The 24,363-nt window shown below is 33.2% G+C and overlaps 1 protein-coding gene and 1 long non-coding RNA gene across 2 annotated transcripts; both read left to right on the top strand.

The window, feature by feature from the left end:
• The first annotated feature begins 35 nt into the window (after nt 1–35).
• Nucleotides 36–1,787, top strand: LOC131612019 (uncharacterized). Its single transcript, XR_009287262.1, has 4 exons — nt 36–270; nt 390–761; nt 1,175–1,301; nt 1,432–1,787. It is a non-coding gene; the product is annotated as an uncharacterized LOC131612019 (long non-coding RNA).
• A 20,031-nt stretch (nt 1,788–21,818) lies between these two features.
• Nucleotides 21,819–22,739, top strand: LOC131612018 (non-specific lipid-transfer protein 1-like). Its single transcript, XM_058883834.1, has 2 exons — nt 21,819–22,256; nt 22,555–22,739. The coding sequence occupies exons 1-2, from the start codon at nt 21,907–21,909 to the stop codon at nt 22,565–22,567; spliced, it is 363 nt and encodes a 120-aa protein (XP_058739817.1). The 5' UTR covers nt 21,819–21,906; the 3' UTR covers nt 22,568–22,739.
• The last annotated feature ends 1,624 nt before the right edge of the window (nt 22,740–24,363 follow it).

The raw sequence follows: 24,363 nt of genomic DNA, 5'->3' as shown, positions 1-24,363 counted from the left end.
AAGAAAAGAAAAGAGGAATAGGGTTAAATTGTGACCGTTCAACTCAGCTTCAACTTAAGAGAAACTCTCTTCTCCTTCGCGAAGCGCCGACGGCGCGATCTCCCTCTCGGTCAACGGCGCGACGAAACCCTCCTCTTCTCCGATCAAGATCTTGAACCACCACCGTGAGAACGGAACTACTTCGTCTCTCATTCCTTCTGCCCGCTCGTTTCTTTCTTTTCGATTTCTCCCTCTCCGATTGTTAACCCCCCGATCTTCAAGCTTGATGAGGTGAAGAATAAGCGCTTCGTGAATTCAATTGCTCTTCTCACCTCTTCTTTTTTCTGGTTTTTGACTTCTGATTTGCTGTTTTGCTATTGAGTTGATGATGATGTTGATGTGTTTCACAGATTGAAGATTATGGATACTTGTTGATGTTGAATTGGTGAGGATAGGAATTGACTCGGGGATGGTTGAAAGATTGAAGTTGAAGATTGGAGTGAAGAGAGCGATGGGATTGAGGTTGCAGAGTGATGAAGATTGATGATTATGGAGGTTCTGGTTATGGTTGTAGAGAGAGTCGAAGGTTGAGAATCAAAGGATGGTAGAGATGGTAGAGTGAAGGGTGAAGTGTATATGAGTGGTGAAGAAGATGGAGGAGCTGTGAAGAATGGTGGAGAGTGGAAGAGAGTGATTGAAGAATGTGGTGGAAGGATCAAAAATGGTGGAGGCCCTAATGGTGGAGAGGCTCTGACTTATATAGAGGATGCAGGTTATTTCAGGTTTGTTAGCTTCTCTGATTTCAGTTAGGTGTTAGTTATAAGGTAGTTAGAGTTTGTTAGGATTCGGTTAGAAACGGTTGGCAGTTAGTTATGGGATTCTGCTTTTGGTATCTTTGTTATGGACTGGTTTAAAACAGTGGGCTTGTTTAAAAGTATCGTGAGTATTTCGTAGATATATTCGAATGGGCATGGTCTGTAACTTAAGAAGACTGGCAGCGTGTTTGGTTGTGAATCCGTTTAGCATGAAACTGACCTGTAGCATGATTTTTTTTTAGAACTGCAGGCTGTTTTGATAATGCATAGTGCAGGCTTGATCTCCCTCTTTTTTTTTTTTGCTTCTGAATTGATTTGAAAATATGGAGTTATGGTGAGCCGACTCAGATTTTCTTTTTTTTTGTTCATGTCTTGTGCAGGTAGCAGCGACATAACAAACCCTGGTTCAAGTTGACGTTGGCAGGACTCGTAGTGGCGTATTCGAAACGATTCAGCCAACAATAGTGGAGTGAGAAATGTGGGACCTTTACAGATGTTTAACAACAGGTGCTTTCCTTTTCTTCTTTTGACCATACCCTTTATTTTAAGATCAAGACCTTTATTCAGCTCATCTTCTTCAGGGCATTCAATATTTTCTGTGTTTAAAATTTGAATCCATTGCACTATCCTTATTCAGGCTAAATTCATCAGAATCATTTGTAAGAATTTCATAGGTGTTGCCTTTGTCCTCCATGTTATCATTCAAGACCAAAGCAGATGAATCAAAATCATTACAGCCAGCAAGATTGGGTGATTTCCTAAGACGTTTATTCCTATGCTGCATTGGTTAATTGGCTGCCAGAATTCTTTCCACTATTACTACAGGGGAACATAACGTTTTGGCCCTATGATGAGAATAATGTAATATCTTGTAATGTAAATGGAGGTGAAATGATGTTTACAATGTAATTTGGCTTTTTGTAGAAACTTTTGAATGATGTAATGGTATGGCTTTTTCTAATGAAACGTTTATGATGGAATTAAACCTTGTAAGCTTGTAATCTTGCCATGTAAAACTTGTAATAAGCCTTGAATGGAGCTTGTAGTGAATCATGATGCTTATTTGAATAAACTCTGAATGGATTCATCTTGATCATTGAACATGGTCAAAACTTGAACTCTGAGTGAATTCTTTTCAAATTATTGCTTGGATCCAAACGACAAGTTCAAAATATTTAAATTAATCCTCTTTTTCCAATTGAATCTCTTTACTTCAAGATTAATATCTTGCATAGAATTCCATGACCATGGCGTGAGTCCTTTAAAGTCTTTGTCAGAGCAACTCGATCTCAATGATCTAATACATATCACTTTGCTACATATTCACCAAGTCTCGCAACATATCTTACAATCTAAGCATTGCATCAAACAATTGTGTCTAAACTTCGCAAGAAAGATTTTCTTGATTACTAAATAAATACGGAAATAATCCATGATCCAATTGATGTCTTCAATCCATCACCACTGATTTAATGAACCGATATTATTTTTGATGAATGCATGATGTGTAAATGGCCTAAAAAGCAAGTGAAGTTAAAAAACAGTAAGCCAGTTAGTAGAAAAATGGATGGGCAAATTTTGGGGTGCAACAAGAAGATAGCCTACTTTTGATGTTATTGATCACCTTCAACCACACCTTCCTTCTTCTAGGATTCGCACCCACCATTATTCCTAGAAATAAGAACAGAATGTCCCTTTTTTTTGCAAGTGAGAAAAGTAGTTGCGGAATTCATAAAGCAATCACTAATATTAACACCACAAACATTACTTTTGGAGAAGTTGATTTTCAAACCCGAAACAAGCTCGAACCCTCTCAACAACACTTTCAAACTCCAAAGGTTATCATTATAAGGTTCGCCGAGAATAATGGTATCATCCGCGAATTGTAAAATATCCACAAACTCCTCTTCACCATAGTTGAAAGGCTTAAAATCACCCAAAGCCACCGACTTCCTAACTAAGGCGGTTAAACCTTCCATGGCTAAAACAAAAAGGAAAGGAGACAAAGGATCCCCTTGGCGCAATCCCTTTTGAACCTTAAAATCCCTCGTGGCACTTCCGTTCACCAAAACGGACATATGACTCGTGAAGACGCAAGCTTCCAACCACTTCATTTAAATATCACCAAACCCATGTTCTTTAAAACAAATCTAAGGTAATTCCAAGAGATGGAATCGTAAGCCTTCTCAAAATCGACCTTAAGCAAAAAGCAACTCTTATTCGATCTTTTAGACCAATCAATAATCTCATTCACCAACAAAACCCCATCCATCATATTTCTACCCGGAACAAAGGCAGTTTGATTGGGAGAAACCAACTTACCAATGACTTTTTTAATTCTAGCAGCCTACAACTTCGCAATGATTTTGTAAAGACTCCCTACCAAGAAAATAGGGCGGTACTCGGTCAAGTCTTGAGGATTCTTGCTCTTGGGAATTAAAGCAATAAAAGACGAAGTGATGGATTTCACAAGCGTACCTTTTGAGTGGAAATCGGAACAAAGCCTCAAAATATCCGCCTTAAGGAGAGTCCAAAAACTCTGAAAGAACTCAAGTGTATACCCATCCGGACCCGGGCTCTTGTCCCCATCACAAGACCAAATAGCTTTCTTCATTTCCAACTCTGAAAAGGGGCTATCAATCTTCATTCTATCCGTGCTAGCAATAGACGACAATCCGAGATTAGAAGGAACCCGTCTACTCTCCTCCGCCTCCTTAAAGAAACCGTTGAAGTGGTCGAAGATGAAATCTTTGATATCTTTAACCTCTTCCAATCTACCCCTCCTAGAAACGAGAGAGCAAAGCGAATTTCTTCCCTTTCTACTCCTTAAAGTGTTATGAAAAAAAAAAGAGTTGCGATCTCCTTCGGAAAGCCAAAGTTGCCTAGATTTTAAACGAAACAAACCTTCTTTCTTATTGAGGTTAACCCAAAAATCTTCCGCCGCCTTGGCCCTCTTTTTAACCACCTCCTCTAGAACTTTACTTGCAAAATGAACAAACTCGTTATCTAAAATGTGAATTTCCTCGCTAGCCTTATTGATATTGAAGTTTATCCAACCGTACACCACTTTGTTCCACCAAGAAAGCCTCCCTTTAAGGATTTTCAACTTCTCAACCAAACAAAAATCTCCCCTCCCTTTCACATGAATCTTCCCCCATTCCTCTTCAACAAACTTATGGAAGTCTTTATGTTTCAACCAAGAATTATTGAACTTGAACGCATTAGGACCCCAATCCTTCCTATTATCATTGATCCAAATTTGCGCATGATCGGATATGTCTCTCCCGCCTATAAATTGCCCCGCAATTTTCCAATCAACAATGAAACTATCCGAGAGCGAGAATCTATCAATCCTACTCTACTGTTGCTATTAATTCAAGTGAATTTTCCTCCTATTGTAGGAAGATCCACCAAATCCATCTCCTTGATGAAGTTCTTGAAGCAACCAATTTCCTTTTTATAACTCCTATTGGAAATACCAATTATTTCCTCCACACTAGAAATAGAATTGAAATCCCCCCAACACACCAAGATCCCGATAAGTTGTTGTTTTTAAAATCAATAAGCTTCTTCCAAGTTCTCCTCCTCACCGAATTATTGAAGCAGCATAAACATTGACAAGATAAATCTTTCTTCCCTCCTTTTCCATGCACATCCCCAAAAAGCCTTCCCCTCTGAAACTGTACAACAACGAGAAAAAAATCTCTTTTCCACATAATTAAGATACCGCCTGACGCCCCCACCGCATCCAAAGAAGACCATTCCACTTTATCATTGCCCCAAATCTCCTTAATAACTCTCTCCTCCAAACCTCTGAGCTTAGATTCCTGAATAAAACAAACATCTACATCTCCTCTTTGAATTTGATAACCTACTCTCCTTCTCTTGTTTTTGTTTCCACCTCCTCTTATATTAAAGGAAAAAATAATCATGGATAACATACTTCGTTCCCCTTCGTAACCATGTCACCTTTGGTATCCCTCCTTTCTAATTCCAGTAAACTAGCCACCGGGTCGTACTCATCAGAAAAATTGGATAATCCCAATCTGTTAATGGAATTCCACAACCCCTCGGAAACTTTACCCAACGCTCCATTAACAATTCTATAATTACAATTTCTAACATATGAGTGGGTCAAGGATTTGCAAGACAAAGGGATACCAGCAGAGAGGTAATTCTTTTTAACAAAAAAAGGCTTTGTACCTGTTAATGGCGTTTTCGGTTCCTGGAGGGGTAGAAAATGATTTTCCACCGGGTACACAAAGTTCTCCACTTTCGTTCTCAAATCAAAGGTTTCCCGCATCTTCCTCCTAACCTTTTTTGAGTTCTTCAATTTGCTACAGTGTTCATCAAAAGATAATTCATTTGTGGCCTCTCTGTTTGTGACAAAGGCGTTCTTTTGTTTCCGTTCAAGGCTGGAGTTTTTGATGAACACTTCTCCAATAAGAATGTTTACTGGACCGGTTACAAAGAGAGGGCCAAGCCCACCACCGGATCCAATCTCATTAGGTTTATTATTCTCAATAAAAACACCAGCTGGTCCCACTAACTTGGCCACCTCATTAATCATATTTAAATTGTTGGCAGACTCTACTGAATAGGCTACGTGGCTAAAAGTGTTTAGAGATATGTTGTCTGAAGGACAAGGACTCCCTATTCTCGATGCTGATTTATCCAAATGCATGAAATTGCATTTAATGATATCTGAACCTTCACCGCTTAATACCGCTTTTTCAACAACATCTTCTTCTTGTATTGTTTTTCTGACATTCATAGACATGTCACTATCCCCTACCTTTTGTGTTTCTGACCCACCGGAGAAACCTTTCATCTCCACAAACTCGTCACCGTCACCCCTACTGCATAGATCCGATGAAGCGGCGCTTTCCTCAGAATCGCTGGATGAGAATTGAGAATTCCTCGCCGTTAAATCCTTCACGATAATCGTTTCTGACCGATACCTCTTCAATAACCATCAGGCCGATCCACCCTCCATCCATACAAACGTTGACCTTACTTCTAATGGGATCCAGAGATTTTATGAACACCATGAAAGAGAGAACATCGAACCTTGCAGGTGTACTAGCAAGAAAGTCAAAATCAGATATGGATCCAATATCTGATAACAAGGCTTCAAGAAACCTTTTATTTCTACCATGACAAGGAATGCCATACACAGAGATCCATGCTGCTCTATAACACTCGATATCCGACGGCTTCCATTGCCTAACCTCCTTGAACCACTTCTTCTTTCATTCCCCCCATCCTCTAGAAAAGCCTTCAAGTCACCCTCCACTGATTCCTCTAACAGAGACAAGTTGGGCCCTAGAGGAGTTGCTTGCACCGAAAAAATACCCTCCTTGATCAGGCTCTGATCAACCCCGTAAGCAAGGCCAAGAGCAACTGTTATTCCAACCATAGCCTTCCCTAACTTCCTTTTCTCATCATCCGTCGAGTTAAACAAGAACGACTTGCTAACTTCCTCCACTTCGTCTTTCCCGCTAGCTAGTTTGCCTCTAACCGCCTCCACAAAGCTCTTCGACGAGACAGGTGCATGGCCTCCGACGACACGTGAAGGTCCAGATCCCACTACTCCCTCAAAACCTCCCTTTGCTCTGATCTTAAATGCACCACCCTCTCTCTTCTTCCCAGAAACCGTTTCAGCATTGGAACTGAAAGATTTCCTTTTGAACTTTGAAATGTTAGCTTTAATCTTCCTCCCATCTAACAACAAATTGTTCAGCTTTATCTCCACCATCCTCTCATCCTTAATGTTCACGTACCTAACAAAACCATACTTTAGGCCCCTTCACTCTTTTTTTGATGGAATAACAATCTCATCAATCACACCAAATTCTTTAAACTCAGAGAACAAGTCCTTTGCCTTCCAACCAGCTCCGAAATCAGTGAAGAAAAATGTTGACGACGGACCTGTAGCACCTCTAGTATCATTCTTCAAGATATCCCAACAATCTGATTCAAGGGGCCTCCCACTTTTCCTACTAACCGTTCTCCATTAGCTACTTGAAGAATTAATCGCAAGTAACTCGCTTTGTTTGCTGCGACCTCTGTAGATTGTTTAGGCTGTATCATTGCAACTAGCAAATGTTTTAGGGCACATAAATAATTAAAATGCTATTTTTATTTATAAAATTGATGATTTATAAATAATTAAATGTTTTTACAAAACACGATTACTTAAATAATTTTCTTTGTCTGCTCGGAACCTCAACGTATTAGGGTGAATAACATAGCAAGAGACTAATGTTTTATAGCACGTTAAAAATAAACTGATGTTCAAGATTAATTACGTCGCAACAATTTGCACAACATTCAGTTGGCACAAAGAGGGCATAGCAGGTTCAAGAATAGCAGAGGTGGCATAGCATGTGACACTGAGTTGCGACGTGATTTTCACAGGGCAAAGTTGTGAAGTGAAAATCATGTTGCAACATTTAATAGGACTGAAACTAATTTAATAGGAGTTGTGACGTGATATTTCATAGGTCATCGACTACTTAAAGGTTGAAGCATGCATATTACTAGTCTTTGGTACATTACTCAACAATTCTTCTCCATTATATGTCAAAATTCAATAATTTTCAATGAAACTCTTTCTCTTCAAATGACGTTCTACTTCCTCTGGGTCACTAATTATAAGTCTACATTCATATTTAAGACAAGAACACCTAACTCCCCATTCACTTCGACAACATTCCTGAGCAAATGCCCATGAGATAAACCCTTTAACTCCTTCATCGAAATTTGATTTAAATCCACGTCTTCCAAGATACAACCTATCGTACATCCAACTACTATAGTATCGATAATATTTCTTATGAACATTTATACAATCGTTGTCTTTTTAGTTACAAATGTGGTTTTAATATATCAACCAATTTAAAAAATTTAATAAAACTTTAACTAACTTAATAGTATTCTTAAACATAAACTTATATTAACTAGAAACTACTTTTCATACAAACAAATGTTATACTATTACATAATCTCGCATAATATATTACCTACAAATAAATTTTATAACTAATCTTAATATATATAACTACAAATAAATTTCATACTATTTAGTTTTTTATAAACTTATATAATAAATTCTTTAAGATAAACATAATTATTTTGTTTTTGTTTGAATAAATATAATATAAAATATTCTGTTTTTAATAACATAAAACTATTATATAAAAAAAAATTCTATTTTAATAAATCTATATATTTTAATTTAATAATATATTATAAAAAAAATTCAGATTAAACTATATATTTGTTGTTTTCATAACACAAATATAAAAAAAAATTCATAAAACCTAATATATTATTACCATTAAAATATATTTTTCGTATAAATAATGTTTTTTTATAATATATTAAAAACTAAAAACAACTATGGTTAAATATGTTTGTCGTCCCTATAAATAACTTAAAATTTAGCTTTAGTCTCTATAAAATTTTGTTCAAAGAATCGTCCTCATAAAGTTTTATGTCTCCAATTTTAGTCTCTGCCGTCAACTTTCATTAACTGAAGCTGATGCGGCCCGCCACGTGAAAGACAGCTTGGCAAACATTTTAAAACGCCTTAGATTGAGAGAGTTTTAAACCTCCTCTAAATAAACCCAACAAAGAATTAATAAAGCATTAAATGTAAGACAACAATGGATTGAAATGGATTGAGTAAATAATGGATTAATATAAACTAATGAATTTGGGATGTGATTGTATAAATTTTTTCTATTCCTATAATAAGCTGTTGTGATTTAAAATGTGTAGTTATGATTTGGATCACAGTATCATATCAAATGATCCCCCTTGCCAATTGAGAAATTGCAAATCCCAAGATAACAAAACTGAAACGGTAAACAGTCCTCCCGATCACCAAGCATTAGGCAATGCCAGTCCAACGCCATAACTTACCAAGCATGTCCTTTCCACTTATACGATAATCAATAACCATGCTAAACATGCATTTTTAACTAGCATGGATGTTTCATATCTAAATGCACGCAGTCCAAAGCTAAATCACATTTCAGAATGAATAACAAAACTCATTGAAAATAACTCCGCTGTGTAATTTCGTAATTTCTCTCTGCCTATCTAATTCCTAAGGGTTTGTTTGCAAGTTTGGAGGGGGAGGGGAGGATTTAAGAAATAGAAAGAATTGGATGAAAAGAATAAAAAGATTTTGGATAGGAGAGTTTTGGAGGGTTTGATTTTATTCATAACACAAACTCGCAAACATAGCCTAAAGCTTCAATTCCAATATCTCCGATTTTCGACTCGGAAATGCACTGCCACTTAGCATCATCAACAACACCTCACTCAACAAGAAAACCCCCAAACTGAATTTCCTAGCAAAATCAATCACATAAAAACCGAAATAAAACAATCTCAAAACTTCATCGTTCATACATTTTGGGTAACTTATTTGAAGTGAATTTGGTTTTAACTAACAATATTTACTGTCAAAATATTTTTAACATCATTTCAAATGGAACTTCAATTGAGGATGCATTTTCAGTTATTGTTAATGCTTCAGATATTTCTGAATCAACAAGTCCATCAAGTAGTTCAGACACAAAGCATGAATGTTTAGTTAATGGAAACAAACAGAACCATGATAATAATAAGGCAAATGTCATGTTAAAAAATGGTACCACAAACTCTATTCAATGAAGCCATACGTGAGATTCAACGACATTCTTATGACATAATTTTGATAATTTCTTGAATCTTAGAGTTTATCTTAATGCAATAAATCAGTGGCAAGTAGTCATATCCCAATTTGTGTTATGTTTTTAAATGAAATGTTTATTAATTTGCACCAAGTTGTATCCTTTACTTTGTTTTTGGGTTTATTTAAAGGAGGTTTAAAACCCCCTCAATCTAAGGCGTTTTAAAATGTTTACTAAACTGTCTTCCACGTGGCATGCCACGTCAGCTTCCATTAATGAAAATTGACGGCATGGACAAAAATTGGAGACGAAAGACTTTATGAGGACCATTCTTTGAACAAAAATGTTATAGGGACTAAAACTTATAGGGACCACAAACATATTTAACCCAAACAACTTCTACATAGTTAATTTACAATAACAACAACCAACAATCCAATATATTTAAAACTAAAAAAAAATTGCTTATGTTTTAATATATATATATATATATATATATATATATATATATATATATATATGTATATATATATATATATGTATATATATATATATATGTATATATATATATATATATGTATATATATATATATATATATATATATATATATATATATATATATATATATATATATATATATATATATATATATACACACTACAACAACAATCTCAATGACAAAATAGTACACAACATACAAAGTCGTTTTTCCAACAAATAATACACAATACACAACAATAAAATATCAAAAGCAATAAAATGGGTACCGACTGGGTTGTGATTTCGCCTGTCTTGGATTTAAGCTCCTCCGAACAATGTACAAAATTGAAATCAGAATCACATATAAAAAATCATATAGTTAAATGAAAAGCTATTTTAATTTCGTTGAAATAAGCATAGAATGGTAAAAAAAATTGAACAAAATTAATAAAAGAAAGAATTTGAAGTGGAGGAAGTGGCAACAAAAATGGAGACTTGTAGTGGAGAAGAAGAGGAAAACAGAGGAAGAATTAGAAATGAAAATGGAGAGAGAAATGAAATGGGCTTTTGAGAAACAGGCCTGGAAATATATAACCACGTAGCGACGTGAATTTCACGTTGCAACCTACCAAAATGAAATTCGTGTAACAATTTTTTTTTAGGTATAATACATTTTTGACGTGAAAACCATGACACTAATAAAGGTGTCAGTCAACCCTGCACCCATCAGATCCTTCGTCAATCAACTTTCTCTCTTAAATTTTTTGATTTTTTAATTTAAGGTTGCGATGTGAATACCACGCGACAACTGAATTTTGAAAATTTTACCATTTTCTTCCATGTGCAAGTCTGATGTGTTTAATATTTTTATTTTACTTTTTAAGTTGCAGCGTGAATACCACGCCACAACTGAATTTTTAAAAATTTATCGTTTCCCTTCATGAGTAAACATGCGTATTAGTTTTTTTATTTTACTTTTTAAGTTGCGACGTGAATAACACGCCTGAACATTTTCTTTAATTTGTTTTTTCTGACTCCCCCATGTGCTAGCCTTAGTCTTATTTTTCTATTAATTAAAACTAGTAGCGACGTGATAATCACGTCACAATACACTTTTTTTTGCCACATGCTTTTCACGTAACTAAATCACGTGGCTGGACACAATATTTCTTATAGTGATGACAGAAAGCATTAAAATTAAATAATATAATATAATTGATTAAACATAAGTTCATAATAAAGACAATCAATAAGGATTATATGCTTCACTTGGTGAGGGTAAAATCATCTAAGAGAAACCTAATCAAAGTGAACTACCACTCATCCATAAGGAATTCATTGATTTTTCAATGAAAAGCGAAATATAGAACTAGGTAATAACTAAGGAAAAAAATCCCTAATTATAGCCTTCTTTTTCCTTCTCCGAAGATCTAGAAGATGCATTTTTCCCTCACCCGAATTACTGAGAACCCCCCTTCCTTACGCCACCAAACAAACACGTTTACAACATCAGGAAGAGGATACATTTTTTGTAAAAGGAGTAGAAGATCAACCATCTGCTGTTCAACTTCAGCTGGTAAAAGAGATTCCTCTAAACCTTGATTACAAAGTGAGTTTCCTTCCAACTAACCTCCTAAATCTGCAACCTTTAGCATGTCAACGGTCCTACACACAAATGGTTTAGGAAAAAGCGGTCATGGATATTTGTTGTATGGATCTATGTGCTTGCAGGTATAATTTTGATAATCCTGTAAAAGAAATGGAATCCAATAAAATATAACTTCTTCCCATGCTAATCTTCCTTAGGCATTATATTTCCTCTCTAAAATTTTGATGACGACAACAATTGTTGCAAAGAACATGGTTATGCATCTGGTTCAACTAGATAACAATACTGATGAACGCATGGATGTAAAAATTTCAGCACTCACATCCTTCATGACTCAACAATTATCTACCATGTAAGCTTCTTCTTCAAATAACAGAGTTTCAACAAGTATATATTCCTCACCATTGAACTCTTCTAGCTTTGAAAATATTGTCATTAGTACCTCTTTCCCACTACTACATGTAGACTTACATAATTTCCATAATTGTAGTTTAAAAATGCTTCACCTTCTGCCAAAGGACATGTCTCTGAGGGACTGTGTAGTGTTATATTTCAAAATAACCTTGCCTAGTGCGACAACTTGGGACCGCCACGAGGCTGCCCGAAGGGAGGTGTCGCCTCTCCCTTAAGTTCTCCCCGTCCAAAGGAGTGAAAACGTGAGATAAGACTCGTTTTGGATAAAGAGAAATTCAAATCATCATTGACCAATGTCTCCCTTAGGAATATGAATTCATTGTCCACCTTTTGACTAAGTGGGCAACGGCGTTTCCCAAGAATACCCTAGGGATTAGGGACTCCTATAAATACAATATCCCTCAAGGGGATAATGGACTCTTAAGTCTTACACACTCAATATCACTCATTACTTTTCAGAGAGAATTTCGCTCTTAGTATCCCTAACAACGTCAAACTAGCTGCGCATCGGCCACCAGGTGAGCCTCTCACCTCACGTGAGCTCGTCACTTAAACAACCTCAAAAACTACTGTATAGGGATACTCGCCGCCGTGAGCTAGCCCTCACCCTTAAACATATAATATACCTACTAGGACCTCTGAGTCTCCCTGTCCTTTGCAGGAGGAAAATGCACAAAGCTTTACTTTTTGGATATTATTGTATGTGAGAGTTTAAGGGCTTCAAGGTCAGCAATCAAGTCGAATTCTAACTGTTATAATTTGCCAATGATACAATAATAGATGGAGGGGTCTTAGCAAAATTTATGGAGCATCTAGGCACTAATGAGAGAATTTGAACTTGTATTTGGGATGAGTGTGAACATGTACAAATGTAAGTTGATTGGTCTGAACTTAAGTGACCAATTTTTACAGTCCACTTCTCTTTTTCAAATTTATGGAAGCGACACATTTCATTTCAAATTTTTTGGATTCATGTGGGGTCAAACCCTAGAAGAGGCCCAACATGGGGACTAGTTGTGATTCATATTCAAACGCAAAGTGCTGAAAATATATTGGTTATCTCTTTCATCTTACATACTCGTTCAATCGGTTAACGCATGTCCGGTTTTTTAAATAACGATTCAGGATATACGATTGTCGATCCGAGATTATTTTTGCACACCTTAGTTAAAAAAAATTTAAACCTTATTTTTTTGTAAGAAAATTTCATTTGCGATATATTCACCCCCTCTAAATCGTAGCCTATCGTCTAACAACAAGAAATGGTGTTAGAATTTAAAAATCTCAAGTGGTAGCATTCAAGTCTAGGTATAGTTATATCTTGAAGAATTGTAGGTGATATTTGTTGAATATGAAACAAGAAGGGATATCGAAGATAAATTCATATGCATCAATAATGTGGAAGATTTTGCAGCAGAGTGTAATGGACAGTGATGATGGATAGTGAAAGAACCATACAAAGATATTTTTTTGAACGAAGATGCTTCTTGAATAGGATGTCAACAAAGGACCAACTAGCCAAATGAGAAATAATAAACTGTGCGCAAGATAAAGTTTGTGTGTTCTATTCTCAGGTGGAGGCACCACTAGAAATACTCGTATTACCTGCGGAAATTTTTCCGCAGGTATAGCTGCGGATTTTCCTGGGACTTTATTAAATAAAATAAATTTTCTGCGGATCCAGCATTGGCAGCAAATTCCGCAGGAATACCTGCGAATTTTACTGCGGAAAATATATTTTAAAAGAAATATCTAACAAATATAAAATCCGCAGATAATTTCGCAGGAAACTTTCCTGCGGATCTTCCTACGAATATCAACTTTTATTAACACCAAACTATATTACAAAGTTCGCAGGTAATTCCGCAGGAAAGTTTCCTGCGAAATTACCTGCGGATTTGACATATTTCATTATTTAAATTTTTTAAAAAAATTAATCATTATTTTTTCTATTTTATTAATTATGTTTATGGTGTTTTTTTATTTAGTTTAATTTTAATTTTTTTCTATGTTATTAATTATTTTTATAATGTATGTTAGTTAATTTTTAATAAAATAAATAAATGGTATGCAAATTTTGAATTTTATATATATATATATATATATATATATATATATATATATATATATATATATATATATATATATATATATATATATATATATATATATATATATATATTTAATTCTTCAACTTATATTTTAATAATAGGTATAATAGTTTTTAAAAAATAAAATTAAAAAACTATAAAAAAATAATAGGTATGAAAGTTTTTAAAAAATAAAATTAAAAAACTATAAAAATTGGAAAAAAAAATTAATTTTATGAGAACTAGGATAGAGGTGAGAATTGAACCTAGGTTTTCATTCTTATTGCACTAAGTAACTACCACTAAGACAAAATTGTTCCTGCAACGTTACTTTGCTCAACAAAATTACTCAACTTCAAACACAATTTAAAAACCTAAAAATCAATTGGTCTTCGCCGCGCCGTAGCCATAGCCCGTTCCTCGGAGTCCCATCACCGTACCGGTGTTTTGTTGCCGCAACCTTGCCGGAGCCTAGCGTTATCGTCTTCTTCATCTTCACACTTCAACTCATATATTCTCTTGACATTAGATACACTTCGTCCTCATCATTGAAATCATGAATGTTACAAAAGTTTCAGTTCCCATAGCTAGGGTTTCGATGTACATAAACATTTACTCTCAGTGATCCTGATTTTGTACATGTGTTCTCTTCTTTAAGTTGAACTTTGTATTGATCCATGGCCTGTTTTGATACTCTGCAGGTTTTATTTCTGTTTTGCTGAAGTGGTAATATTGTTTCTTTCTCATCCTATTCATTTATGAAATTAGATGATTTTAAGTTAGATTGAGTATAAACTTTGGTGATTTTTGTAAACAAGGTGTTTGTTGAAATGCCACAATGAGTTTACTTATGTTTTCTGGCTAACTTTAGTCAATGTTTAGTCCTTCTTCTGCCAAACAATATGTTTTATTCAGTGTTTGATGATTATTACAAGTAGAATAAATTGGATATAAATCTGGAAAAAAAAAGGTGCATATTGGCTTCATACCTCAAAGAGAACATAACAGAATATTGATTTTTGGTTGTTTCTTTTGGATTTTTTTTCATAACAGGTCAATCCTCATACGCACCAACTGAAGATATGTGACTTCGGAAGTGCTAAAGTCTTGGTTCGTTTATTCTTAACCTTGAAATCCTATTGTTTGTTTTCAATGACTAGATGATGTTTTATCAAGACTAAATTGTTTATCTCTTGCAGGTTAAAGATGAACCGAACATATCTTACATCTGCTCTAGGTACTATAGAGCTCCTGAGCTTATATTTTTCTCAAGTTGATGAATGTTATTTTTTCATTGATAATCAAAAAATGCTTCGTACTTATTTGTTTCTCTGGTTGTTATTAGTAAGTAACTTTGCTAGATTGAGCTCATAGAACAAGATGGAATATAACACTGATTGTTTGTCTATATTTCTACCTTTGCTTCTTTTCTACTCAATGTTAATTTCAAAATTAATACATAGCTGAATGCTTTGTAATGTGCTCAACTTCATTTTGTGATGTAATCATAATACAATATTGCAGTTAATAAATGTTATCAACCAAGTCCTTTCTTTTTCTTTTGACACTGGATTTTTGTGTTGTTGTTATTATTTTTTGAAGGTGATGGTTGTTAGTTAACAGTAGTTTGTTTTGTTTGAAAAAAGAGAAAACTCATGCCAGGAAGGTGATGGTATGACACATGGTTTATGTGAGTATTAGTGTGGGGGCTGTGTTCAAAGTAGAGGAGAAGTGATTTGTGTTGAACAACAACTGCAGGTTGTTTTTCACGGTTTCAATTGCCTTCACTGAGTTTTTTTTGGTTAGTTTTTGTTTGTGACTATAGGTGTCAGAAGGGTTTTGATTAGTCTTAAATATTCTAAGAAACATGAAGGATATTTATCTACCGTGCCACAATGTTTTTGTTTCTAACAATTGATTCACCTCAATGCTTATTATTTTGTCATGTCTTATGACAGGGATATATTCGAGACTCCGCATTTGAACCACGTCGTTGGATTGCTCCTGGACAAGACTCTATACATACTGCTCCTTGTGATTGTGGGTTGGAAACCCTGGAGGTTCCTTTTGATGCAAAATTCATTACAGAAGATCCACAAGTTGTGGTTGGGAAGTTATGTGACATCACCACTGGATATGTTCAAAGACTATTGCCGACTGTGTTGAAGCTCTTATAGGAGCATACCACGTTGGTGTTCGATTAATTGCTTCACTTCCCGTCGACGAGTTTGATAGCTACATGTTCCAAACGGTATGACTCAATTCCAATTTTCAATTTTTCTTTTCACGAAGCTTCTTATCACCTTGAGTCATAGTTGAAGAAGCAATAAATATTGAGATAAGAGTAAATAATCAATTGTAAGATGCTCAATTAGGCTTCTTATAGTACTCAAGATGAATGAGGTTAATTATTGTTATTTTCTAATTTTAATTTTACACTATTTTTGCATTGCATGATGTTTATAAGAATTAGTTCTATTGATGCACATGTGGTTTTAGTTTTTTTTAGCTTCAAAGAGTGGTAGAGTCAAAGTTCATTTATAATTATGCTCTTGTTCTTTGCATGGTGTTCTAACTGTTCTCTGTTTTCAATGGACTTATTTGGTGTTTTGATGAAAAAAATTTTAAAGCCAAACTAGGAAAATAAGTTTATAAGCTTTAGTTTTCAACATAAGTTGTGGTCAATATTTTTCCTTTAATATGTTCTTCAACTTATATTGACAAGTGGAAAACAAGAATAATTGTTTATGTTGTTTCATAGATGAAACTTGTTGACACATGCTTTAGTGCTTCTCAATAATTCAAGCATGCATTATGTTGATTTCTTAAATATTAAGTTTCTTAACAGTTTGTACAGACAATAGATGGTTTTGTTGATTTTGATTGTGCTATGCTGCTAATTAGTCGAAATTGAATGAAGATGTAATGCGGGAATAGTAAATTGTTAGTAACTTTGGAAGAGGAATTATCAGTATAAGACTGTAGTCTTTGGCAATTGTCTCCTTTTTGCTCTCGATGGAAATTATTGGTGATAGTACATTATTGGTGACAGTACATCCTTTTGCATTGGCCACTGAAAATGCATGTAAAGGAATAATGAGTTGAAGAACAATGAAAGGGTTGATTAAAGTTGTAAGACAAGTTTTGAAATTATACATATTTGTTGTGACTTGTGAATTTTACTAATACTATATCGTTTGTTCTACTTACCAGGAAGGTAAGCCCCCTTGTGTTGGATGTAGTGAGGTGAGTTGAACACCAACTGTTGAACGACTTGTTAGTACCTGACTCACTATGCTTTTTTTATGTGCTCATTTTCGAAGAGTAACTTTTGTGTGCTCATTTTCAAGTTGCTAAATTTTGTATAGCTTTTAATTTGGCTGAATATGAGTATTTGTTTTTGGCAGTCTGTTTGGATGGAGCATTGCCTGCTTATCATTTCGACCGTGGATTCGGATCAGGAGCAAACAATTGGCTTGTTAATTTAGAGGTATCTCATGATATTTCATATTGTCATATAATATTTTATATTATCATAATATTTTGACATTTGTTGCTCAATGTGTATTTCTGGTCCAAATAAGAAAATATTGGTCCCTATATATTACACTGACCAATAATATGGATGTCTTACTAGAGTAATTGTAAACAGGGGGTGGTCACTGTGCTTTGGCATTATGTACATGTTTGCTAGTTTGAATATTCCTATTTCTGTTGCAGAAGACATGTTATTTGGTTTTGGTGAAGTAACAAAGGTTCAGTACCTTCAAAAACTCCAAAGTCAGTCTTTATATAGTACATGCTTGTGGATTATTCCAAGTTTGAATATTATCTCTAAACGAGTGGTGTATATTACGTCATAGGCATGCTATTTTTATTACATACGACATCCCTCTCTAAGAGACTAGCGCTACACCATATGAATCCATTGACCATACTTTGATAATTAAGTGACAATACTAAAATTAGTAATGATAATAAAATTCATATAGAATTAGTAGAGTGGAAATGTGTAAAGTCTGAAGATGTTATTGAACAGGTTAGTTACAAAAACTTGACTCGTAATGAGTATTTTGTTTTTTTTCCTTTGGAAGACTAATCGTGAGGCTAATAATCGATTACAGGCTGTGGACTACAAGAGACCTTCTCAAGAGCTTGTCGCTAAGGATCTGCATAGCTTGGAATGGAGGTTTCGGCACATTTACAGGGGTATGTCACTTTTAGTATTTCACATTATAGTACACTGCCAGCTGACTGTACATTTACAGGGCCAGTTATTCAGATTTTATCATATCTGTTAATTATTTCTTATATTAAATTCAACAAATGGACCAAATGGAGTGCTACACTTTGAAGCTTTTATTCAGGAACTTGAGAAGAGTCAAAGGAAGATGATGGCTAAGTTGTAGAATCTCATAAATGAACATTCAACTTGCCTATATGAATCTCAGAGCAAAGTTGAGATTTCTTCTCAACTTGCCTATATGAATCTCAGAGCAAAGTTGAAGATTTCTTCTCAGAATCCAACTATTCCGGGAGAGGACGAAGCTAGTAGTCCACTAATGAAAGTGATCAAACAAATGAAGATGGCGTCAATAAATTAGATGAAGAAGACCTTAGATATACATTCTGATGTGTACTATTTTTCTTGTTGACTTGGTGTATCTTTTTAACTTGGCTAGACAAATGACCATTAGTAGTTTGGTTGTTTGAGTCATTTTTAGTTATGTGACTATGTAAGTACTTGTTACTAACTTTGTAGCATTTTTTATAGTAACAAGTTGTTCTCTGAATTTGTCTTATTTAAATTCAAAGTATTTTAAATTTTAATTTTTATATTATGGTTATTTTAGTATACAATTTATAATATTTCAAAATTAAAATTTTTTTTAAGATTAAAATTTGCTGCGGATTTATCTGCGAATGTAAATTTGCTGCGGATTTAACTACGGATAGTTTCCTGCGGAATTAGCCGCGGAACTTCCTGCCGAAAATATTATCCACATAGGTTTTAGTTGGGGACGAAAAACCACAGAAAAATCCGTAGGTAACGTGTTTCCTATGAAAATTTAGCTTAAATCCGTAGGAAAATCGAATATTTCTAGTAGTGAGGGAAAACTTACCCACCTGTTCTTTAATTGTCCATTGTCCATAAAGATTTAGGATATAGTTCTAGCTTGGATTGATGTGGAAGCAGCTCATTCAAGGGAGGGTATTGCATATTTCATGTGGTTCTCAAGTCTATTACAAGGAAGAGTACCAAAACAAGGTTCACGTTCTTTGGTTGGCCACCTGTTAGTGCGTCTTGATCAAGAGGAATAATATCCTCTTTAAAGGAGAGATACTCAATGTAGGTGAAGTTATAGATAGTATCAAACTAGTAGCTTGGGCTTGACATGTAAAAGATTTAAAATTTAAAGGGTGTAACAACTATTAGAATTGGTGCAAAAGTCATTTGGACGCCCTTAAGTTGTATTGAATCTTTTGTATTATGGTAAAATATCCATTGTACTCACATAATAAAACATTGCTTATCAAAAAGAAAAAGAAAAAAAAAAACTATACATTTAGTTAAGGGACCAAAGTCGAATTAAAGTCGATTTTTATATTTAAATTTTTTATAAATGAATTTTTTTGAATTTTTTACTTAAAATCAAATTCTTTTTATATCATATGAAATTTTAATGTATTTTTTAAATTATATTATTTTAGAGAAAAATAACCATTTAATTTTTTTTTAATAATCAAGGAATATATTAAAAAGAACCAAAATTCTATTAGTTTCTAACCTAACTCGAATTAAAGATAAAATATTTTAACTAAAGAGACAAAAATATGTAAAGTTTAAGATTAATTTACAATATTTCTCTTTGGGTTACCAAATAACTAATTGAGACATCATATATATACATTTATTATATCATCTTAATAATAATTGAGACAGCTTACCAAACTAAATAAAGTTTTTAAACTTTGTACCAAAAATAAAGAGCTTTTAAATGAGCGGAAAGTGTCAACTAATAATAAGAATTTTAGGGGAATCAAAAACTTGACAAGGCTTTTCCAAACCACATGGTTTACATATATAGAAACAATTAAATGAAAATGAAAATAAAACAATTAAACTTTTGAATTTCTAAAAAAGGAAATAAACTAGGCCTTTTTTCAAAATATCTTTTATAAATATTTTAGTTTCTTCTAACAAACAAATTTTATCAATAAGATTTTAAATAATAAAATTAATTATTTTTTATTTTTCACAATATAGTACGAGTGTCAATATTACACTAATTTGTGTAAAAACTAACTTAGATCTCTTAAATAAGATCTTAACTTCGAATTTTATAGTAAAAAAAAAAGTTAATGAGAGAGATACTATTAGAATGAGTAATTAAGTTTTTATGTACAGATTAAAAAAATTGAATTATCCACCAACAACTTATATTTATATAGCTTAACGACTACGTATATCAATTGATCTACACCATTTAATATTTCACAGTAGAGAATAATTATGAATAAAATTTTAATGGATTATTCACATTAATTAGATGGTTACAAAAATATATAATGTTATTTAAACTTTTGTCATGTTGAATGTTTACTCTTGAGAATTTGAAGGTGAAATAATACAGGTAAGAAAAATGTTATTCATACACTAAATTCATATATAAATACGTGAACAATATTTTTATTTTAATTTTATTTTTTAATATAATTCTTAAAATTATTTTGGTTAATAAAATATTAAAATTTGATTAATACAATTTTAAGTTTGATTAATATATATTTTAAGATAAAAAATTTATATATATATATATATATATATATATATATATATATATATATATATATATATATATATATTGGATAATATCATGTATAATGTTAGTTAATACAGTTAGGGTTGTTCTTGGTATGGTTTACTGAGAAAACCAAATCGAACCGAATCAAATCATAATAAACATGTACTCGAACTAAATCGAACTGTTTCAAGTTATTTAGAACCGACCCGAACCATAATCATTGGTTTGGTATACCATTTTAAAATTTCTAACCGTTAGAAGTTAATTTTTCCCAAATCGAACCGTTTATTAAAGAACTGAACCATTAAACTATTTTTATTTTTAAAAAAATATTTTTTTTTTGTATTTTGTATTTTTAATTTAGGTTCTGTTCACTTATAGTTTCGGTACAATTCGACTACAGTCTCCGTTTGGTTTCAAAACTGTTTGTACAATATGGTTCGGTTCACTAACCAAATATATCAGTACAATTATTTTAACTTTTGTACAGTTCGGTTAGACAGTACGGTTCAGTTTATAATTTTTTTTAACAGCTTCATAACTTAGTTAATGAGCTTTCAAACATAAAAAATTCAAATAATAAGTAAAATAAAGTTGGTTAATGGAGTATAAAAATTTATTCAATACATTTATAATTTAGTGTCACAATAATAATATATATTTTATTGGTTAGTAAAGTAATAAAAGTGGTTAATAAATTATAAATAAAATAATTATTTAATAACATTAATTTTTATGGTTAGTAAAATTGGTTAACAATACAATGTTATATATATATATATATATATATATATATATATATATATATATATATATATATATATATATATATATATATATATATATATATATATATATATATATATATATATATATTTATATATATTTGTGTTTTAAACATTTGAACCAAAGTTTATTGTGGGTACAATCTATAAATAGTCTTTAGCTACACACCATAACGTACACCACAATCACTCACACATCTTTAGTGCAATATTTCCTCTTCCAAACTTTCCAAATCAATCATGGCTAGCTCAATGTTTGTCAAACTCACTTGCATGGCTATGATATGCTTGGTTTTGGTCACTCCCTTAGCTGATGCAGCTCTTTCATGTGGTCAGATACAACTCACTGTAGCACCATGCATTGGGTACCTTAGGAGGCCAGGTCCATCTGTCCCTGCTCCATGTTGCAACGGGGTTAGAAGTGTAAATAACCAAGCTAAAACTGTCCCTGATCGTCAAGGTGTTTGTAGTTGCCTCAAATCCACTACCCTCAGCCTTCCTGGACTCAATCTTCCAGCTCTTGCTGCTCTTCCTGCCAAGTGTGGTGTCAACTTGCCCTACAAAATTAGTCCCTCCATTGACTGCAACACGTATGTCTCTTCAAATCATCCCTCTCTTTTTCATGAACATGAGTCAATTTTCTAATAAATAATTTATTGGCATATTTTAGTAACTATTAGAGACTTTTTTTTTTTAATACCTTAGGATTATATATGATAAGGTGTGATTTATTGACAATATATTAAAGTCTAACTAATAAAAATAATATTAAAAAGGGGCTAAAAATATTAAACTTTTCTTATAGATGTTTTTAAATGTGAACTTTAATTTTCATACATAATTGTTTTCTAAAGAAAACTAATGTTAACTTCAATTTATTCATTGCAGAGTGAAGTACTGAGCAGCTTGCAGGCCTTGCGCTTGATGAATAAGTATTTATTGGTTTGTGATAATAACCAAGAAGGAATAAAGATGTCTTAACTTATATCTTGTTGCAACTGAATCCCCACTAGGGATCACTATATTTACTATGAATTTCTATATATAATAATAAAAATAAGTTCTATCTACAATTTTATTTTTATTAGACATCCAAAAATTGTTTACAAAGATTATCTCAAGAAAGTTGCCCAACGAAATCAATTACAACTTAAAAAAAACTCTATTCTTCTACAGAGAAATATGCCAAAAATCAAAACAAAAGACTCAATATAGCTAAAACATGTTTTGCTTGATTTCTCAAAGTCTGAGTCTTTACAATGAGAGTTCCTCCTTAAATAGTAACAGAACCCAGCTGCAAAATTCATTAGAGTTTGTGTTGGTGATTTTAGTATCATCAATGTATTTTGGTAGTAATGTGATTTACTGTAGGCCGATGCAATTATGCGTTAAGCTTGAAACGAGTTAGGGGTAGTGCGGAGTGCACGCTCGTAGAGCCAAACGTGCAATTGAATACGAATAATAGAAACGGGGTTCCAAGGGGCGGAGCCCCTGGCGGGGTGCGGGGCAGCGCCCCGTCGGGGACCAAGGGGCGGAGCCCCAAGCAAAATTTCCTTTTGAATAGTTGCACCCTTTCCCAACGGACATAACAATTCGTTTGAATAGTTGCACCCGTTTCCAACAGACATAACTGTTTTTCCGAAAAGGTGTGTCTGTTCGTTTCTATTATTGGTCTCCTATATAAGGAGTCTTTTGGTCTCGATTTGGGACACGAGATTACATACTTCTTCTCTACATTCTGATCTGCTCTCTATTGTCAGAAACAGATTGTTCTTCAAGAATTATCCCCGCAAAGATTTCATGAACCCGACAAGAATATGGTCGAAATACTTTGTTCGGAAAGTGAACAAACACGATTCTTGAAGATATCCAGGATTATCATACAAATTTCTAACAGTTTGTATCATTTCGTGCGGCTGAATCAAATTCAAAGACACAAGGAAATATTGTCTGTTATGTTGTACTAGTACAAAAAATATATTTAACTTCGATTTGATATGAGATGTTACCTCAGTTTTAAATGTGAGGTAACAAAGGGCATCATAAAAAGTGCGCCACTTTACCTCTTGTTTTGAACTCATCAGACGAGTAATATGTAAAGGTCATGGATCTCATCCCCAATAGATCCTTTTTTTGGAGTTTTTAAATGGCAAAAACACTTTTTCCCATGGATTTGACATTTCGCCAACGTGTATAATACCTTTCACCTTGGTTTTTACATTTCACTGACAGGTAAAACACAATTGAGTTTATTTCACTAAATTCTAATTGAACATTTAATTTTTCAAAATTGATTAGAAAAATAATTATATGAACAATTGGGTTATATTCAAAGAACAACTTACATTAATCAATGGTTTCACAACATCCTGTAACTCATTATCTAACCTAAGGTACCGTTTGGCCGAACTTTTTTTGGTTGAAAAAACTACTTTTAAGTTGAAGATGAAAATAAGAGCGTTATAAATAAAGTTAAAATTGTTTGATAATATTTTTAAATTTTCAACTTTACAAAAATTTTAAACTATATATCGATGAAATACTCTAAAAAAGTGAGAAAATAATAAAATATAATTTTTTGTCTAAATTTAATACAATGTTTATGTAAAATATTTGCGATTGAAAATACTAATTTTTGTTCATACTTTTAAAAAATAATAAAATATTAGATATACATGTAAAAATGTTTTACTCAAA

Source organism: Vicia villosa, linkage group LG6 (genome assembly GCF_029867415.1).
Source record: "Vicia villosa cultivar HV-30 ecotype Madison, WI linkage group LG6, Vvil1.0, whole genome shotgun sequence".
Classification (NCBI taxonomy): Eukaryota; Viridiplantae; Streptophyta; class Magnoliopsida; order Fabales; family Fabaceae; genus Vicia; species Vicia villosa.
Note: the sequence above shows the minus strand (reverse complement) of the source record. Positions and strands in the feature narration are given on the sequence as shown.